Here is a 19,036-nt window from a genome sequence, read left to right on the forward strand (position 1 = left end):
CTCTCTCTCTCTCTCTGACTATCATAAATAAATAAAAATTAAAAAAAAAAAAAAAAGAGTTTGCCTTCAGCTCAGGTCATGATCATGGGGTCCTGTGGTCCTGGGATTAAGCCCACATTCGGCTCCTTCCTCAGTGGGGAACCTGCTTCTCAACATCTGCCCTCCATTCCCCTCCTCCCTAGTGCTTGAGTTCTCTCCCAAATAAATAAAATCAAATTTTAAAAAACAAACAAACAAAAAACAAAAAAACATACAGTTCATAGGAAAAGGCTGAGAGTAACTGAATCTCTTCCTTAAAAACAGGGATTTTCTTACCCCCCCTTAAATAGTATATTAATACTTACCTGTATTACTCCTTTCTCAGATCGTGTATATAAAATGTTTCTAGAATTATCAATTGCAATCTGAACAATAGGATCTAAAAATAAGACAAAAATAAAGAGAAAAAAACCTCTAAAGATTAACAAACAGTAGCCACTTAAAACAAATTTAAATTGTTAAATCAGAACTTTGCATTTAGGGGCTATCTTCTTGCTTTGTAGGTAAGTCCTACAAGATTTGCATGAGGACAAAGCCAAGAAGCATTTAAATCAGACAATACACGAAAAGAGCAGACATCAAATATTGTGACTAGCTTAAGAGCTTCACAAAGAAATTACTGTCTTTTTTAATGAATTTTAAGCCAAATCGGAACCAAGTTTTAGATTATTTCTTCAACATTTAATTAATGTCTACTATATGTTAGAAACACAGGAAATAATTATACTGAGTGCATTCCTTCAAGAAACTTCCAAGTTAGTTTAGTAAATCACTGTGAAGGGAAAAAAATTAAAATTTCAGTCACATTTTGAGTGTGACTCATATCTTACTAAAGCATTTTTAAATTACTTCACCTGCCTAAATCTCTTACTTTTATTAAAAACTCAGATATATTTATTTTATGTTGAGGATTTGTTCTAGACCAGGCAAAACATATATTAGAGGTCTCCCTCTCACACTCACACAGTATTGGTGTAAATGCATACAGCTGTTTTAGGCACATGTTCTGTGATGCTATATTCATAGGAACTTGGGAATAAAACTCAGATTGTCTATTTTATAATCTCTTCTTCCTTTAAGAAACCTACGAGAGAACATCTGGGTGGTTCATTCAGTTGAGTGTCGGACTCTTGATTTTCGTTTGGATCATGATCTTGGGATCATGGGATTGAGCCCTGTGTCAGGCTTCACACTCAGCACAGAGTCTGCTTATCCCTCTCCCTCTGCTCCTCCCTTTATTCCTCCCCCTGGTCACATTCTCCTTCTCTCAAATAAATAAGAACTTTAAAAAAGAACTTTAAAAAAAATATACAAGTGTTATTTAATAAAACAAACTTTCAGTTAAGAGTGAGAATTTCTGAAAAAAATGTCAACAATCTTAAAAAATTGGGACGTCTAGGTGGCTTAGTGGTTGAGCCATCTGCCTTTGGCTCAGGACATAATCCTGGAGTCCCAGGATCAATTCCCACATCAGGCTCCCTACATGGGGCCTGCTTCTCCCTCTGCCTATGTCTCTGCCTCTCATGAATAAATAAAAACTTTAAAAAAAAAGTCTTAAAAAATTTCGTTGTCAGGGATGCCTGGGTGGCTCAGCAACTGAGCGTCTGTCTTTGGCTCAGGGCATGATCCCGGAATCCCAGGATCGAGTCCCACATCGGGCTCCTTGTGTGGAGCCTGCTTCTCCCTCTGTCTGTGTCTCTACCTCGGTCTCGAATGAATGAATGAATGAATGAATGAATGAATAAATAAATAAATAAATAAAAATCTTAAACAGAAAATTTGGTTGTTAAATTTATTGTTTTCTACTTACCATCTTCTGAGAATGTGAATTGTAGTAATGAAGGAACAAGGAAAGAAAGTGCACTCTTTGAGTGGTTTATTTTCCTGCATCTTTGGCTAAACCAACCTGCTTCTGCCTTAAAAGGAAAAATCAAAAGAAGGAAGACTTGTAAATATAGATACACTTGTCACTACTATTTGGCAACTGCTATATACCCGCATGTATAAAAATCCTCAAATCTTAGTCAAATACCCATAATTATAAAGACAGACTATTCAGAATTAGTACTTAATTTAATCCTTTAACTAATAATAGAAAATGTAGTTAGCCATAATCAAATCATGGCTTTCAATGAAATCAAGCTATTTCAAAACCTTATAGAGCTATGTTAATAAAATCATATTTTAATTATCTTAAAAACTCTTTTATTTGAAAGTAGTAAAGCATATAGTAAGTGCAGTTTATAAGAGCCCAAAGTACATAAAGGTACTTGTATCATCTCTTCCCATTTTAGCTAAAAAGGAATCTTAACAACAGCAGCCATTGCCACCACAATCTATAGTTTACCTCTCAATGTCTGACTTTTGCCATACAAAACCATTTTTTTTTTTTCCGGTAATGAAAAGCTGCCAAGAGAAACTAGGTAAGAGAGAGATACAATGTAATATAAAAAAACACAGGGCAGCCTCATTGGATCAGTGGTTTAGCACCGCCTTCAGCCCAGGGCCTGATCCTGGAGACCCGGGATCGAGTCCCACATCGGGCTCCCCGCAAGGAGCCTGCTTCTCCCTCTGCCTGTGTCTCTGCCTTGTTCTCTTTTTGTGTCTCTCAAGAATAAGTAAATAAAAATCTTTAAAAAAGAAAAAAAACAAAAAAACAAAACACAGTAGACCAGGGTTGTAATCCTAAATCCTAGCTCTGCCACTAATTAATTAGCTATGTGACTCTAAGATTATTTATCAGTTTCCTAACACTTACCTTATGAAAAAGCTAATATTACAGTATGGAAAAAACATAAAAAAGAATTTCAGAAAAAACACACATGATCAATAAATATATGAAAAGATCCTCCCCTCAGCTAGTAATAAAAAAATTTTCCCTCAATCAGATTGGTCAAAATTAGTAAATTTGGTAATACCAGTGAAGGGAGGTAGGATATTCATAGAAGGCTGCTAAGCATCTAAAAAAGCAATAATGAAAATATTAATTATAATTTTAAACACATATACTACATAAACCAGCCATTAGAATTCTTAAGTCTCTACACAAAAAAGTATACATGTACACAAAGGGGCCTGCAAAAGAACATTTCCTATAGCATTATTTACAAAGAGGAAAACAAAACCTAGGAATTAAGCAAATAACATACATCCATTTTATAGACAATCATGCAGCAATCAGGAAACATAACATGAATTATGTCAATAAAACATAAGCAATAATCTAAGGAAAAACATACAAACATAATTTGTATATGTGTATACATATAAACACATATGTATAGATATTTATCAGTGTATCATGTCTTAAAAAGATACTCAGTACTAGGTTTCACCTTTTTTTTTTTTTAGATTTATTTATTTATTTATTCATGATAAGACACACACAGAGAGAGAGGCAGAGACACAGGAGGAGGGAGAAGCAGGCCCCATGCAGGGAGCCGACGTGGGACTCAATACCGGAGCTACAGGTTTGCGCCCTGGACCAAAGGCAGGCGACAAACCGCTGAGCCACCCAGGGTTTTACTTCTAAAGAGATTGGACTGGGTTTTATAGACATGGTGTAGTCACAGAAGACTCATTTTAACTTTATATTTGAATACTTTCCATAAAAATATATTTATGTGCTTATATAATTAGAAAACAAAAATAAAATCTATCCCTATTTTACTTATCCTTAGGAGGGAAAAAAATGTTTATAAATGCCAGACTTACCTGGTATGCTACTTCATATAAACAGCCATCTTTTCCAGCCAAGAAAATTCTGCCATTATCAGTGGAAGTTATTGTTAAAAGGTAAGTATTATCAGTGGGAAGAGAATATAAAGGATCTGGAAGCAACTGCATTCCACCACACATACTGTCATTAAGAACTCCAGAACCTATTTTTTTTTTTTAAAAGAAAGAATACATGAATCAGCTTAACAGTTTTTTTAAAGTTTGAGAGAATTATTGCATTATCTTCAGAATTGATATTTTCTACTGAATTCCGGGTATGTCGATACCCAAAAGCTTCTATAACATAATACTTTTAAATTACTGTATAAAAAGTCTGATATAATTTATTCAAATTAAATAGAACCTACTATATATTTATATATATAAAAATACATAATATATATAACATTGTACAACATCATCAAAAAACTATCCCAAATTATTAGATTTTGGAAAAGAGCCTAAGGATGTGATAGTAATAATCATTAATTTGAGCCACTGAAATTCAACATTATTTCACTCAAAACAGAGAGACTGCCAGGATGCAAAAGAAGCCATTGAATATACTAGTAATAAATTGAGAGCTTCTTATATTAAAGGAAAGAATAATGTATATTTAAGTGTTCCATATGTTAAAATGACAATTGAAAAACTAGAAACAAAGGAAAGCATTAATAGAAAAACTCACTAATGTCAATCATTTCTCTTCTACTCCCCCTTTATACTGTACATTTAAGGAGTGTACATTAATATGATAAATGTATTCAAAATATGTTTTTTTTTAATAATTTGCTTGATAGCCCTAGTGACCTGATAGATATCACACCCATAGGGAAATACTATTTTTGATGAGCAAATAGTCTGGAAAGTTAACTTAGCAGAAAAAATTAGCTTTTAATTATACTAAATTGGCTAATATATTTTTATTTTAAAAACACCACATGTAGTTTCCTATACCTGTTTGTAAATTAGCATAGCTAAGTCCAAGAATCACTATATCCACAGGGGTTGCCAAAACCAGGAGATGTCGTACATGAGGTTGAAAAATGCCTATGATAAAGCAGACAGGAGTTAGGGATTATTCCAAAAACATCCATTTCCACTATTTAAGCATTAACAGACTAATATTTTACCATTAAACTAGTGATTAAACATGGGACACCAGGATGGCTCAGCAGTTAAGTGTCTGCCTTCAGCCCAGGGTGTGATCCTGGAGTCCCAGGATTGAGCCTCCACATCAGGCTCCCTGCATGGAGCTTGCTTCTCTCTATGCCTATGTCTCTGCCTCTCTTTCTCTGTGTCTTTCATGAATAAATAATATTAAAAAAAAAAAAAAAAAAAAAAACCAAAAAACCTAATGATTAAAGTCTATGTAGCAGGCATTTGGCTGGCTCAGTTGGTAGAGCATGCAACTCTTGACCTTAGGGTCATGAGATCAAGCCCCATGTTGGGCTTGGAGCCTACTGAAAAAAAAAAAAAAAGTTAAATAACATATGAAAAGCCTCAACTCAATTTAATTTTGTTTTTGTTTTGTTTTTTAATACATTTTAAGATTCTATTTAATTATTCATGAGAGACACAGAGCTAGAGAGGCAGAGACATAGGCAGAAGGAGAGGCAGGCTCCATGCAGGGAACCTGATGTGGGAATTGATCCTAGAACTCCAGGATCACGCCCTGAGCCAAAGGCAGATGCTCAACTGCTGAGCCACTCAGGTGTCCCCCCTCAATTTAATTTTGATGTTAAAATATTACTATCTATGATCATTTAAATAAGTAAGCAATAAAAAAGAACCATCTTAGAAAAGAAACACTTCAGTATTAAATACCATTTAAAATCAGCATTACATTAAAAAATATACAACCTTCTATTTGTATACTACACTGACAGTAGTATAATTCACAGTACCCAAAAGATGGAAGCAATTCAAGAGTCCACCAACAGATGAATGAACAAAATGTGAACACAAAATGCAGTATTATCCAGTGTTAAAAAAGGATGACATACTGACACTACAACTGGAATGAATCTTAAGAACATTTTAATTGAGGAGCACCTGGGTGGCTCAACTGGTTGAACATCTCATCTTGATTTAGGGTCAGGTCAGACTCTCAGGGTGGTGAGATCAAACTCCGGGTCGGGATCAGTGAAGAGTCTGAGGTTTCCCCCTCCCCTCAGCCGTTCCCCCTACTCATGTACATGCACACACACTTAAAAGAAAAAAGAACATCATGGGACACTTGGGTGGCTCAATCTGTTAAGTGTCTACCTTCAGCTCAGGTCACGATCCCAGGATCCTGGGATCAGAGCCCCACATTGGGATCCCTGCTCTGTGGGGAGCCTGTTTCTCCCTCCCTCTCTGCCTGCTGCTCTCCCTGCTTGTGCTTGCTCTCTCTCAAATAACATCTTAAAAAAAAAAAAAAAAGAATACTGTAAGTGAAAAAAACCAGTCACAAAGAGATAAATTCCACTTATATTCCACTTGTACATAAAGTAGTCCAATTCACAGAAACAGAAATGAATTTATGTTAAATGAGTTTCCCAGATGAATTTATATATCAAAAACAGGTAATTTATAGTCTCAGAACATTACCAAGTACACAATTTTTTTTGTTAGTTCGTGCTGAAGTACTGTTTATTTTTTTGGTATTAACATTAAAAACTGTGCAGTGGCATGAGATTCTATGTATAATTACCACTGTCATGTTATGATACCCAAAAATAGTGTCTTACTGATAGGAATAAAGGAAAATATATCTTATGTCACAATTACGGACATTTTTTCCTGTATATACCCTTAGCCTATTTAAGGGTATTAATTAAATACCATAGAAGAAAGAACAATGAAACTTTTACTTTCACTGATTAAACATCAAGGGGCACAAAAGCCATTTTTGTGTATCAAGGTTCAAGCCAGTAAAAGCTGAAGAAACAGATTTTCTACCTAATGAACTCAAAATATAAGTGATATTCCATACGTTGATTTAAAAAGCTTGAACTATATAAAAACTTAGATTTTCCTTAATAAAAGCCTCATCTCATGCTTGCTTCAGCAGCATATATACTAAAATTAGAACAATACAGAGATTAGCATGCCCCCCAGCACTAGGATGACATGCGAATTTGTGAAGTGCTCCATATAATAAAAATAATAAAAACCTTATCTCTAAGTACTCAGTCACCAGCCTATGCCAAAAAAGTCATCTTTGATTACACAAACTTTAATGAAGTTAGACTTTTACAGATGGCGGAGTCAGTTTATGGCTTTGAGTAAAGGGAGATAAGTAAAACATATCTTGCCAAACGATGGGATCTTTTCTAAAATCTCTCATCATTTATACAAGTATTTTGCAAAAGGAAATGGTAGAAATGGAAGCCAGGAAGCCATCTCAGGATGGCTTCAGGATGCAACAAGGTTAAATGATTGACATTTCTCACTTCTGTCAGCTCTCACTTCTATAAAATTATACATCTTATTAGTACCTTTTAGAAATTAACATAAGTTATACAGGTCTTTGGAACAGTTTAAAGTTTCACTGCTGGGCAGCCCGGGTGGCTCAGCGGTTTAGTGCCGCCTTCAGCCCAGGGCCTGATCCTGGAGACCCGGGATCGAGTCCCGCGTCAGGCTCCCTGCGTGGAGCCTGCTTCTCCCTCTGCCTGTGGCTCTGCCTCTCCCTCCCTCTCTCTCATGAATGAATGAATGAATGAATGAATGAATAAATAAATCTCTTTTAAAAAATAAAGTTTCACTGCTTTTGGATGAAAAAGTTTTAAAGTTTTGAAAAAGCTTGAAAAAGTTTTGAAAGAAATAGTTTAATACTTGTGCACAAATATGAACACGCAGGATCCTTTGCTAACACTTCTGTTTTTGCTGCTTTGATGAAGACACTCAACAGTACCGTAACCCACTGCATTTTAGAAAGGCATGCTTTGGCACTGAAAACTTGGCCAATGGTACCTTCAACTTCTAAATCAACTTCAATGACAGTAAGAACTGGCACCTTTTCAAGAGTTGTTGGTTCCGAACAGGAAAATATAAAGTTCTCTTCTACTGAAAAGTCCACTGGCTTTCCAGAAGTAATTGACTAGACCTATAGGAGGTTTACTGTATTAGAGGCAGGAAAGATCATTCCAAGAATAAATTCCAGAAAGGAGTTTACACATGATTTGACTTTGGTGGCAGTCCTCCTACATCATACAGATGAGGTAAGTTGACTCAGAAATCATTAACCACTCATAATCACTATAACAAATAACGTCCCAAAGCCACAAGCTCTTTCAGCTAAGTTACCTCTCAAGAAGATACGAATGAAACTAGACAGCCATGTGTATCTTTCAACACATAAGAAATGCTTCCCTAAACCCAGAAAAAGTGTGATTAAGCCGTCCATTTCTCTGTGGACAAAAACCTGCAAATGCTAAAAAACGCAGAAACACTCATGTTTACTCAATCATAAAATTGAAACATGTATTCATATTCTGCTTCCTTAAACAGAAATCACCAATAAAGCAAACTCTTGCCAAAAAGCTGGACTTAGAAAACAATGACTTTATGAATAATATGTTCTTACAAAAGGTAAAGATAAGGATTTTGTTAGCTTTAACATTATGTTCAAAAATCAGAATTTTCAGTACTTATGACAAAGTCAGAACTATTTCATAATCAGGGCACCTAGGTGGCTCATTCAGTTAAGTGTCTGACTCACTGATATTGGCTCAGGTCATGATCTCAGAGGTGAGATCCATCCAGCCTTGGAGTCCAGCCAGCTCTGTGCTGCGCATGGAGCTTGCTTTGGATTCTCTCTCCCTAAGCCTCTCTGCCCCCCACTCGCACACTCTCTCAAAAAAAAGAAGAAAAAAAAAAGGTTTCATTATAAAAGACAACACATTTATTGTCCTATCAAATACTGTGTCATAATTTTAAATTTGCAATGAAGTTTACAGTTGGGTAGAACAAAATTTTACTATTTGTTTTAGATAGACAATTTATATTTACTAAAATGCCAAGCAGGAATAGCTCTCGACTTATTATGAATAAACTTTTAGATACTTTTGTAAAAGAGATTTATTTAGGGGCGCCTGGGTGGCTCAGTCAGTTGAGCATCTATTTGCCTTTGGCTCAGGGTCCTGGGATTGAGCCCAGCATCAGGCTCCCCACAGAGCAGGGAGCCTACTTCTCCCTCCCCCTCCTAGTGCTATTTGTCAAATAAATTAAATCTTAAAAAAAAGGGGGGGGTTTATTTATTTGAGAGAAAGTAAACATGCTCTTGAGAGCAAACATGAGCAAGCAAGGGGCAGGAGTAGAGGGAGAAGAAGAGAGTCTTTTTTTTTTTTTTTTAAAGATTTATTCATGAGAGACACAGAGAGGGGCAGAGACAGAGGCCGAGAGAGAATCAGGGTCCATGCAGGGACCCCGACATGGGACTCGATCCTGGAACTCCAGGATCATGCCCTGAGCCAAAGGCAGACGCTCAACCACTAAGCCACCCAGGCGTCCCAAGAAGAAAGAGTCTTAATCAGACTCCATACTGAATGTGGAGCCCCATGTGGGCTCAATCTCAGAACCTTGAGATCATGATGTGAGCCAAAACGGAGTCGGATACCTAAATGACTGCACCACCCAGGTGCCTCTATGAATAATCTTAAAAAAAAATAAAGTGAATAACCTATTAAACATTCCTAATCACTTTATATATTTCTAATTAGAACTCAGAACTAAACTTCAATAAAAATTTCAACTACTTAAAATTTGTTATTCAGTCCTAAACTATTTTTTAAAAATTTTTATTTATTCATGAGAGACACACAGACGAGAGAGGCAGAGACACAAGCAGAGGGAGAAGCAGGCTCCATGCCAGGAGCCCGACGTGGGACTCAATCCCGGGACTCCAGGATCAGCCCCTGGGCTGAAGGTGGTGCTAAACCATTGAGTCACTTGGGCTGTGCAGTCCTAAACCATTTTAAGTCTATACACCACCCACACCACCACCACACCACATAAATTAATCATTACATTTTTATTTCTTTTTTTTTTTTTATTTTTTTTTTTTTATTTATTTATGATAGTCACAGAGAGAGAGAGAGAGAGGCAGAGACAGAAGCAGGCTCCATGCACCAGGAGCCCGATGTGGGATTCGATCCCGGGTCTCCAGGATCGCGCCCCGGGCCAAAGGCAGGCGCCAAACCGCTGCGCCACCCAGGGATCCCCTACATTTTTATTTCTTACCAGCTTTTGGTTTCACAAGCCCCACGGCAAGAATAGTTTCACTAAGTCCATCAAAATAGGCGAGATCTCCTCTGTAAATAAAAAAGTAACATGTTATATGTATAAAGAAAACAAAGTTTTATCTTAAAATATTGTTTAAGATTACAGTATGTAATGAAAACTAAACCAGCAAACAAAATTGTTTCAGTTCCAAGGTCCAGAAACACAGGCCTAAGGTTAATAAGCATAAACCAAGAAAACAGGAAATGCTGCCCTCCATCCCAAACTTCCTCCCAGGCAAGTTGCAAGGCTCAAGTAACAGCAATTCTATTGTTGGGGCAAGATCCTCTACGAACAGACTCACAGGGAAAGTATATGGCTGAGGGTAGAACAGAAACATTAAGGAAAAAACCTCCAGGGGTAGCCCTGGTGCCGCAGCGGTTTAGCGCCGCCTGCAGCCCGGGGTGTGATTCTGGAGACCCGGGATCGAGTCCCAAATCAGGCTTCCTGCATGGAGCCTGCTTCTCCCTCTGCCTGTGTCTCTGCCTCTTTCTTGCTCTCTCTGAATGAAGAAATAAATAAATCTTAAAAAAAAAAAAAAAGAAAAAACCTCCAGCATCTCAACCTGTATCCTAAGTGCAAAGTAATTCTACAGGAATTTGAAACCTGTGGTCCACTGAGGGTAATCACAGCAATAGCAAAATCAAACTCAGCTCATTTCTGAGGTATGATCCTGGGGACCAGGGATCGAGTCCCACATCGGGCTCCCTGCAAGGAGCCTGCTTCTCCCTCTCCTGTGTCTCTGCCTCTCTCTCTGTGTCTCTCACGAATAAATAAAGTCTTTAAACAATAAAATAAAATAAAATAAAATATTTTAAAAAAAGAGAGATCTTTAAAAATGTCAAATAAAAAAAAAAAAGTCAAACCATCTCTCAAATAACTGGTAGGCTATCTTATTGGAAGATCAGAGCTTGGTAACTAAACCCCTGCTACTGAGACTGGCATCACCACTGGCATTTTGTTACAAATGCAGAGTGTTTTTCTTTTTTAAGGTTTTATTTATTTATTCATGAGAGACACAGAAAGAGAGGCAGAGACACAGGCAGAGGGAGAAGCAGGCTTCATGCAGGGAACCAGATGCGGGGACTCAATCCCGGGACCCTAGGGTCACACCCTGAGCCAAAGGCAGACGCTCAAACACTGAGCCACCCAGGCGTCCCATAAATGCAGACTCTTGAGGCTCACTCAGAACTACCATAACAGAATCCACATTTTTTTTTTTTTAAGATTTTATTTATTCATGAGAGACACAGAGAGAGAGAGGCAGAGACACAGGCAGGGAGAGAAGCAGGCTCCACACAGGGAGCCTGACATGGGATTCAATCCCGGATCTCCAGGATCGGGCTGGGCTGAAGGCGGCACTAAACCCCTGAGCCACACGGGCTGCCCCAGAATCCACATTTTAATTTCATCCCCAGGGGCCTGGTATGTAGACTGAGGAGCACTAACCCAGTTATTAGACAAATAAAAGATAAAACCAGGCAGCTTCTAAGTAGAACACTAGCTGCAATTAAGATAATCTAAATTCTAATCATGGTACAGCAAACCAGTGTTAAATACATACCCATCTTCATAGTTCCACATGAATATATCACTGTCAATTGTGAGCCAAGCTCTGCTGATAGGAGGGAACACACCCATCATGCAGTTACACTGCATATCTGAAGTTATGTGGATGTAAGGTAAAAAGATTTCAATCTTTCTTAAATTTGTTACGAAAGATTATGGTTTAAAATTTATGATAAAAAAAATCATAAAAGAAATCATGACCTAATCACTCTTTAATAGAAAGAGTAAATAAAATTTCTAATGATTTTTAATGAAAGACATAGCTTATGACAGAAATAAGTCTGCAATTTATAATTTCTAAATAATGCCATCTGACCACTTGAAATGTATTCTGAAGGACAAATATAATGTTTTTACCATTACTAACTTAAAAAATATTGATTATGAATAACACTATTGAATTTTTACATGAAAAAACTTACCGGACCAGTTTCTCCATGGTGTAAGAGCAAGACTGATAAAGCACATGTATGCTAAAGTCATAGGTAGGTACAATTTGCAAGCTTCTTATAAATAGTAAGATTGAAAAAGACAAAATGAGGCATCTGGGTGGCTCAGTTGGTTAAGCATTTGCCTCCAGCTCAGGTCATGATCCCAGGGTCCTAGGATTGAGCCCTACATCAGGGCTCTTTGCTCAGTGGGGAGCCTGCTTCTCCCTCTCCCTGCCAGTCTTCCTGCTTGTGCATGCACAAGACAAATAGACAAAGGATTATGTTATGTAATTAAAAAACAAGGACACAATCATGAATAATTTTCTAAGGTCTTTTGCACAGATAGTACTATCAGAACATTAAAGAAAAATATTTAACTAAGCAAGGGTAGAGTATGAAATAAATTATATTTTATATTTAATAACACTTTCATAGTCTCAAATATTGAAAATTTTAGGGAAAATATTAGATTCTACTAGTTTTTCTGTTTACAAGTATTTCCTTATTTCCATTTTTTTCTGAATCAGACTGTGAAAAACTTGAAATGTTTTGAAATTTATTTTATTTTAATTTTTCTTAAAGATTGTATTTATTCATGAGAGACACAGAGAGAGGCAGAGACACAGGCAGAGGGAGAAGCAGGCTCCATGCAGGGAACCCGATGTGGGACTCAATCCTGGGACTCCAGGATCACGCCCTGGGCCTAAGGGAGGCCCTCAACTGCTGAGCCACCCAGGCATCCCAAAATGTTTTTACTTTAAGTAGATTAATATGCTTTTAAAAATCTCAGATTAGGGATCCCTGGGTGGCGCAGCGGTTTAGCGCCTGCCTTTGGCCCAGGGCGCGATCCTGGAGACCCAGGATCGAATCCCACGTCGGGTTCCCAGTGCATGGAGCCTGCTTCTCCCTCTGCCTGTGTCTCTGCCTCTCTCTCTCTTTCACTGTGTGCCTATCATAAATTAAAAAAAAAAAAAAATCTCAGATTAAACTTTAATATAGCTTCGTAAAACCTACATTATGAAGGCTATAGATTGATATAAAAAAACCTCTTAGCACGTAACTACAAATCTAGTATCTTTATAGGGTATACCACACTTTTAAGAGAATCAGATAAAATCTTTCTTTTTAGAGGAGAAAATAACTCCTCTAGCAACTCATTCTATGAAGATATCATTAATGTTCCATTGTTATGGGATCCTTAGAAATGCAATCACTTATAAATTTTAATTAGATACCAATAAGTGTAAAACCACACCAAAAACTTTTGGGGAGGGCAAATGAAGTACCTAGCAGTTTGTTTGAAGATCTTATTTATCTATTTGAGAGAGAGAGAGAAATCACAAGAGGGAGAAGGAGCGACAAACTCAACACTGAGCAGACAGCCCAACATGGGGCTTGATCCTAGGACCCTGAGATCATGACCCCAACCAAAGGCAGATCCTTAATGGACTGAGCCACTCAGGCACCCCAGTTTGTTTGTAAACATTTTTAGAGCAACCCAGTCTTAAAATGTTAGAATATGAGAAAAAATGAAAATCAGGGGTCTTTCAGCTAAAACGTGGTAGTAAAAGCTTCCTTGTATAGTGTTTAACTGGAAAGTACTACTTTGAAAGAGTATCATCAAAACACAGACTTCTTTGTAAACAATTCACTCTCTTCAGTGATCCAGAATTAAAATGTGATTTAATTATTAACATAACTTTTTTCCCTTAAAGAACATCTAATCCAGATGAAATGGGACAAGGTCTCCCAAGATTTTTTTTTTTTTTAATTTATTCATAAGAGGGACGCCTGGTTGGCTCAGCAGTTGAGTGTCTGCCTTCGGCTCAGGATGTGATCCTGGAGTTCCAGGGTCGAATCCCGCACTGGGCTCCTGCATGGAGCCTGCTTCTCCTCCCTCTGCCTGTGTCTCTCATGAATAAATAAAATCTTTTTTAAAAAAGTAATAATTTATTCATGAGAGACAGAGAGAGAGAGAGAGAGAGGCAGAGACACAGGTAGAGACAGAAGCAGGCTCCATGCAGGGAGCCCGATGTGGGACTCGATCCTGGGACTCTAGGATCACACCCTGGGCCAAGGCAGACACTGAACCGCTGAGCCACTGAGCCACCCAAGTCCCGTCACCATTCACTTACATATTGAATTTTCTAGGTACATGGCAAACTATCCACACACTTAAATGTTTTTTAAATACAACATTAAATGAACTTATATACACAAACCAATTAAAAACAAAGCAAGAATTATAATAAGAACACCAGTTTTTAAAAACCTTAAAGAGTTAAAAACAAGGTAACAGGATACGTCCAAACTGTTCAACAAGTTCAGGTGGGAGAGGAACTCTTCGGATGGAACTGATCTCTGGAAGGTTGGGTACTGACAGCAAACCAGGTCCCTGTAGAGGATAATCCATATCTGACATGCCAGAAACAGTGGGATTATCTGCAAGTAATAAAACAAAGCATTTAATAAAATAACAATGTTTCAGGGATCAACTGGGCATATTGAAGCACTACAAGCTACAAAAATATTGTGTATCTGGCAGTTATACAGCTTTAGAGAGAATAAAATAGTTCTGACCCAATACAAAGGAGGTCTGAGAAAATACTGTGTTAAGGTAGGGGCAATAACAGGTTTCAGCACTACACAGAAAGTTATCTTTCACAAAGACTCCATAAGAAAGGAAATATTTAATTCAATAATTTAAATTTTTTTCTATTATTTTACTAATCCGAAACAGGAAAATATTTATAAAGCTATTTTGTGATTGTCAGATAAAACAATTGTGAACAAAATATTGATTAGGGAAAAACCACTATTTCTTTCCTCATTTAAATATTAATAGATTAAAACAATCCATGCATTTTTCTTAGACCACCCCTCCTCCAGACCAGTAAGATAAATACAAATGCTACCACATAAGCAATATTTTATTGGGAGAAATCACAGACTACTCTATAAAGTGTTATCATTGCACAACATTTCTCTTGCTCCAAGACACAGTCAACTAAGGGCAGGAGTGGGCTGGTCTATATAACCTGTCCTTCTATGTCTTAAACAGAGAGGTGTTTTTTAGATCTGACTGATGACATATTTATCCCAGGCACCTTTCCAGGCTGCCATTAAATACAAAGATACTGGGGAAGACTGATGTATGAAATAAATCCTAAATGTCTTATGAAAATTTAAAATATACAACTAGAGAGAAAAATACAATTAGTTCCTATGTACTAATTATCCAGTTTCAATAATTACCAATAACATGCTCCATCAGATTTCATTTATATCCCTAGCTACTCCTTCCCTAATGGATTTTTTTTAAAGATTTTATTTATTTATTAGACAGAGAAAGTGCACAAGTAGGGAGAGCAGCAGAGGTCGAGGGAGAAGCAGGCTCTCTGCTGAGCAGGAAGCCTGAAGAAGGGTTCAACCCAGGACTCTGGGATCATGACCTGAGCCAAAGGAAGATGCTTCGCTGACTGGCCACCCAGGAGTCCCCCTAATGGATTTTATTTATTTATTTATTTATTTATTTATTTATTTACTTACTTACTTACTTATTCATTTATTTATTATTTACGATAGGCACACAGTGAGAGAGAGAGAGAGGCAGAGACACAGGCAGAGGGAGAAGCAGGCTCCATGCACCGGGAGCCCGACGTGGGATTCGATCCCGGGTCTCCAGGATCGCGCCCTGGGCCAAAGGCAGGCGCCAAACCGCTGCGCCACCCAGGGATCCCCTCCCCTAATGGATTTTTTGAAGCAAATCCCACACATCCCATTTAATCTCAAAACATAATTTAAGAGGATATTACACATGTTAAATGGCAGTGGGAATACAAAGGATGGAATTAATAACTCAGGGAATGATGTGAATGGCTAAAAAAAGCCCTCACAAAGGAAGTGATATTTAATGGCATCTAGAAGAATATCAGGTAAAGAAAGAACATTCCACAAGTGATGAAGTAAATGATGATATAAAATAGAATCCTGAAGAGAGCTTCTTATGGAAAACATATTAAATTCAGTGTAACTGGAATATAGACGCAGGGGAGGATATTAGGTTGAAGAGGTGAGTGTAAAGGTGGATAGGATAGATTTGGGTCAGATAAGAGAACACAAGAATATATGGACTTTTTTCTTTCTTTCTTTTTTTTTTTTTTTACATCTTGCTTTTCAAACCTAAGGAGGTCAAAGGGAGTCATGCTGTTTAAGATAAGAGTTGCTAACAGGCCACTCAGTTCTTAAAAGCAAGCCCACTGGTAAGTTGTAGCTGTCAGGAACAAATACTACATTTGTTTTGTTTCTATCTTTTCTCTGACTGCAAGTCTACCCAACGATTTTTATGAATTTCCAGAAGTGTCATCCAGGTTTACACTGCCAAGTTTATCTAACTTTATCCTTGTTATTTTAACTGGGTTACTGTTTACCAAAAGTCTTGTCTCTGTCTTACCGCTTCTCTGCTTTTCTCCAATATACATCTCACAAAGGGGTCCACCTTTTTTTTCTTTTAATGGTAGTCATACAGAGAGAGAGAGAGAGAGAGAGAGAGACAGGGACAGGCAGTGGGAGAAGCAGGCTCCATGCATCGGGAGCCTGACGTGGGATTCGATCCCGGGTCTCCAGGATCGCGCCCTGGGCCAAAGGCAGGGCGACAAACCGCTGTGCCACCCAGGGATCCCGGGTCCACTCTTTTTAAAGCAACTCATGTGGGACACCTGGGTGGCTCAGCGGTTGAGTGTCTGCCTTCAGCCCAGGTCATTATCCCGGGGTCCTGGGATCCAGTCCCACATTGGGCTCCCTGCATGGAGCCTGCTTTTCCCTCTGCCTGTGTCCCTGCCTCTCTCTGTGTGTCTCTCAAGAATAAATACATAAAATCTTAAATGAATGAATGAATGAAGTAACTCATGTAATTCCATATGCTTCGAGGAACCTGGCTATAATTTAAAACCGTCAAAAGTATTTTACCGTCACCTCTCTTTTGTTGGCACATGCACTGCTTACCCTCCCCGCCCATCATCACAGCTAAGTTCCCCTCTTTCTTTATTCCCCCTGGTAGTTCTTTTTAACTACCTTTATATTTCAGGGACTTCGTATTATACTGACTCCAAACGGAATAAAGAATATCTTTGAGAGAGGATGGTAAATTTCCAAATTAATTTCGTTTGCTCGTCTGTTTTAGTCTAATGTTAATATGCGGAATTAACAAGGAGGGGACTTGGATCAGGTGATCCTACTCAACTGGCCTTAGCGATGGATGAACGCTTGGAGGCAGTGAGCAGCTCATTAAGGTTGGGTGTCTTTAGGGCAGCCCGGGTGGCTCAGCGGTTTAGCGCCGCCTTCAGCCCGGGGCGTGATCCTGGAGACCCGGGAACGAGTCCCGCGTCGGGCTCCCTGCATGGAGCCTGCTTCTCCCTCTGCCTGTCTCTCTGGCCCCTTCCTTTCTCTCTCTTGAGTAAATAAATAAGAGTCTTAAAAAAAAAAAAAGGAAAAAAAAAGGTTGGGGTCTTTGCTGTTTCTGCTCCAAACGGGGATTGCTCGCCACTCCCACACTCTCAAATATCGGCAGTGGAGCGAGAACATGACAAAATATTGAAAATAGGCTCTTTTCCGCTCTTCAAAGTGTAGCAAACGGCTAAATCTCAAAATGTCTTCGTCGGGCCCACCCTGGGGATAAGGACCTAGTTAGGGAGTCAGACGAGAGTCCCCTCGGCTGAGAAGGCAGTTACCGAATGGGCACTGATCACTCACTTGGGGCAGACACCAGGAGAAGCTCGGAAAGGTCCGGGAACATGCGGTCTTCTTGCAACTGACGGTCGACGAGCCGCCCTGCATTTTCCAGCGCTTCCTGCAGGCCTGAGGCCGACGTGGACGCCGGCATCGCCGAGCCCAGTAAAGACGACGGCATGTCGGGACTCGGAGACAAGAACGTCCGGAAAAAGCCAAAAACCAAGGAGAAAAGAGGGAAAACCCGAGACCTTAGCTCAGACCCGCAGCTCACGGCGCGCGCGCCAAACGAGCGCCTCGGCGCCTGTGCATGACGCACTTCCGGTTCGCCGGGAGGGGAGTTTGAAGGCTGCGTTTCGGAGCTGGAGAGCGGAAGCCGTGGAGCACGCTGGGAGTTAGGGGCGGGGCGACGGAGCGGACGCGCTTTCCCGGGCGGAGGCTGGGCGGCCGTTGGCGAGAGGCGGAGCGGGAAATCGTGGAGGTCGCCTAGGGAAGGCGGGAAAGAAGGGGATAGGGAATGGGCCCGGGCCGGGGCCGGGGAGGGTCGGGAAGGGGGGGAGGGAAAGGGGAGGGGGAAGGAGATGGGGCAGGAGCCGGGTAGGTGGGAGCTGGGCCGTGTGCGGCCGCGCCGGCCGCTCCGCTTCTGCTGGGTTTCGCGAGCGCTGGAATCCGGCGCCTCGAGCTTTGCAGGTTTGGAATCCCTCAACTGCAACTCGGTAAAAGTCGCGCGTCAGTGTCTTTGGCGCTCCAAATAACTTCTCTTGCGAGAGCGGATAGGAGTCGGTAGCTTGGTCCGAAAGAGTTTGCCTACGAGCCGGATTTCACTACATTTCTCGCGGGCTTCAGTGTCCATTAAAATTCATCAGACTTTCCCGGCTGGCTCAGTCAGTAGTAGAGCGTGTGACTCTCGATGTCTGCGTAGGGACCTCACGCTCCACCTTGGGGTGCAACCTACTTAAAAAAAATTTTTTTTTAATTTATTTATTTATTTATGATAGTCACAGAGAGAGAGAGAGAGAGAGAGGCGCAGAGACACAGGCAGAGGGAGAAGCAGGCTCCATGCACCGGGAGCCCGACGTGGGATTCGATCCCGGGTCTCCAGGATCGCGCCCCGGGCCAAAGGCAGGCGCCAAACCGCTGCGCCACCCAGGGATCCCTTAAAAAAAAAAATTTGATCAGGCTTTTCTATTTGTGTGTGACTTACTCTTTAAAGAATTGTGTGTTTATTGAATCGTTCGTGGCATGCAGGCAGTTTCTGTCTTTCTTTTCTTATTACAGAGAGGAAGAAG

At 39.6% G+C, this 19,036-nt stretch overlaps 1 protein-coding gene and 1 non-coding gene across 2 annotated transcripts in view; one reads left to right on the plus strand and one right to left on the minus strand.

The window, feature by feature from the left end:
• NUP155 (nucleoporin 155) overlaps positions 1–18,048 on the minus strand; it is a 66,915-nt gene extending 48,867 nt beyond the window's left edge. Inside the window, exons 1-8 of the mRNA XM_055325689.1 lie at positions 17,772–18,048; positions 14,325–14,462; positions 11,585–11,681; positions 9,982–10,052; positions 4,714–4,806; positions 3,754–3,920; positions 1,850–1,955; positions 345–418 (exon numbers count right to left, since the gene is read on the minus strand). Of these exons, the coding sequence (XP_055181664.1) occupies positions 345–418; positions 1,850–1,955; positions 3,754–3,920; positions 4,714–4,806; positions 9,982–10,052; positions 11,585–11,681; positions 14,325–14,462; positions 17,772–17,928 (903 nt within the window). The 5' untranslated portion in view covers positions 17,929–18,048. The remainder of the gene's footprint in view (positions 1–344; positions 419–1,849; positions 1,956–3,753; positions 3,921–4,713; positions 4,807–9,981; positions 10,053–11,584; positions 11,682–14,324; positions 14,463–17,771) is intronic.
• Positions 6,796–6,900, plus strand: LOC129510001 (U6 spliceosomal RNA). Its single transcript, XR_008664463.1, has one exon. It is a non-coding gene; the product is annotated as a U6 spliceosomal RNA (small nuclear RNA).
• Positions 18,049–19,036: the final 988 nt, after the last annotated feature.

Source organism: Nyctereutes procyonoides, unplaced genomic scaffold (genome assembly GCF_905146905.1).
Source record: "Nyctereutes procyonoides isolate TBG_1078 unplaced genomic scaffold, NYPRO_anot_genome, whole genome shotgun sequence".
NCBI classification, from domain to species: domain Eukaryota; kingdom Metazoa; phylum Chordata; class Mammalia; order Carnivora; family Canidae; genus Nyctereutes; species Nyctereutes procyonoides.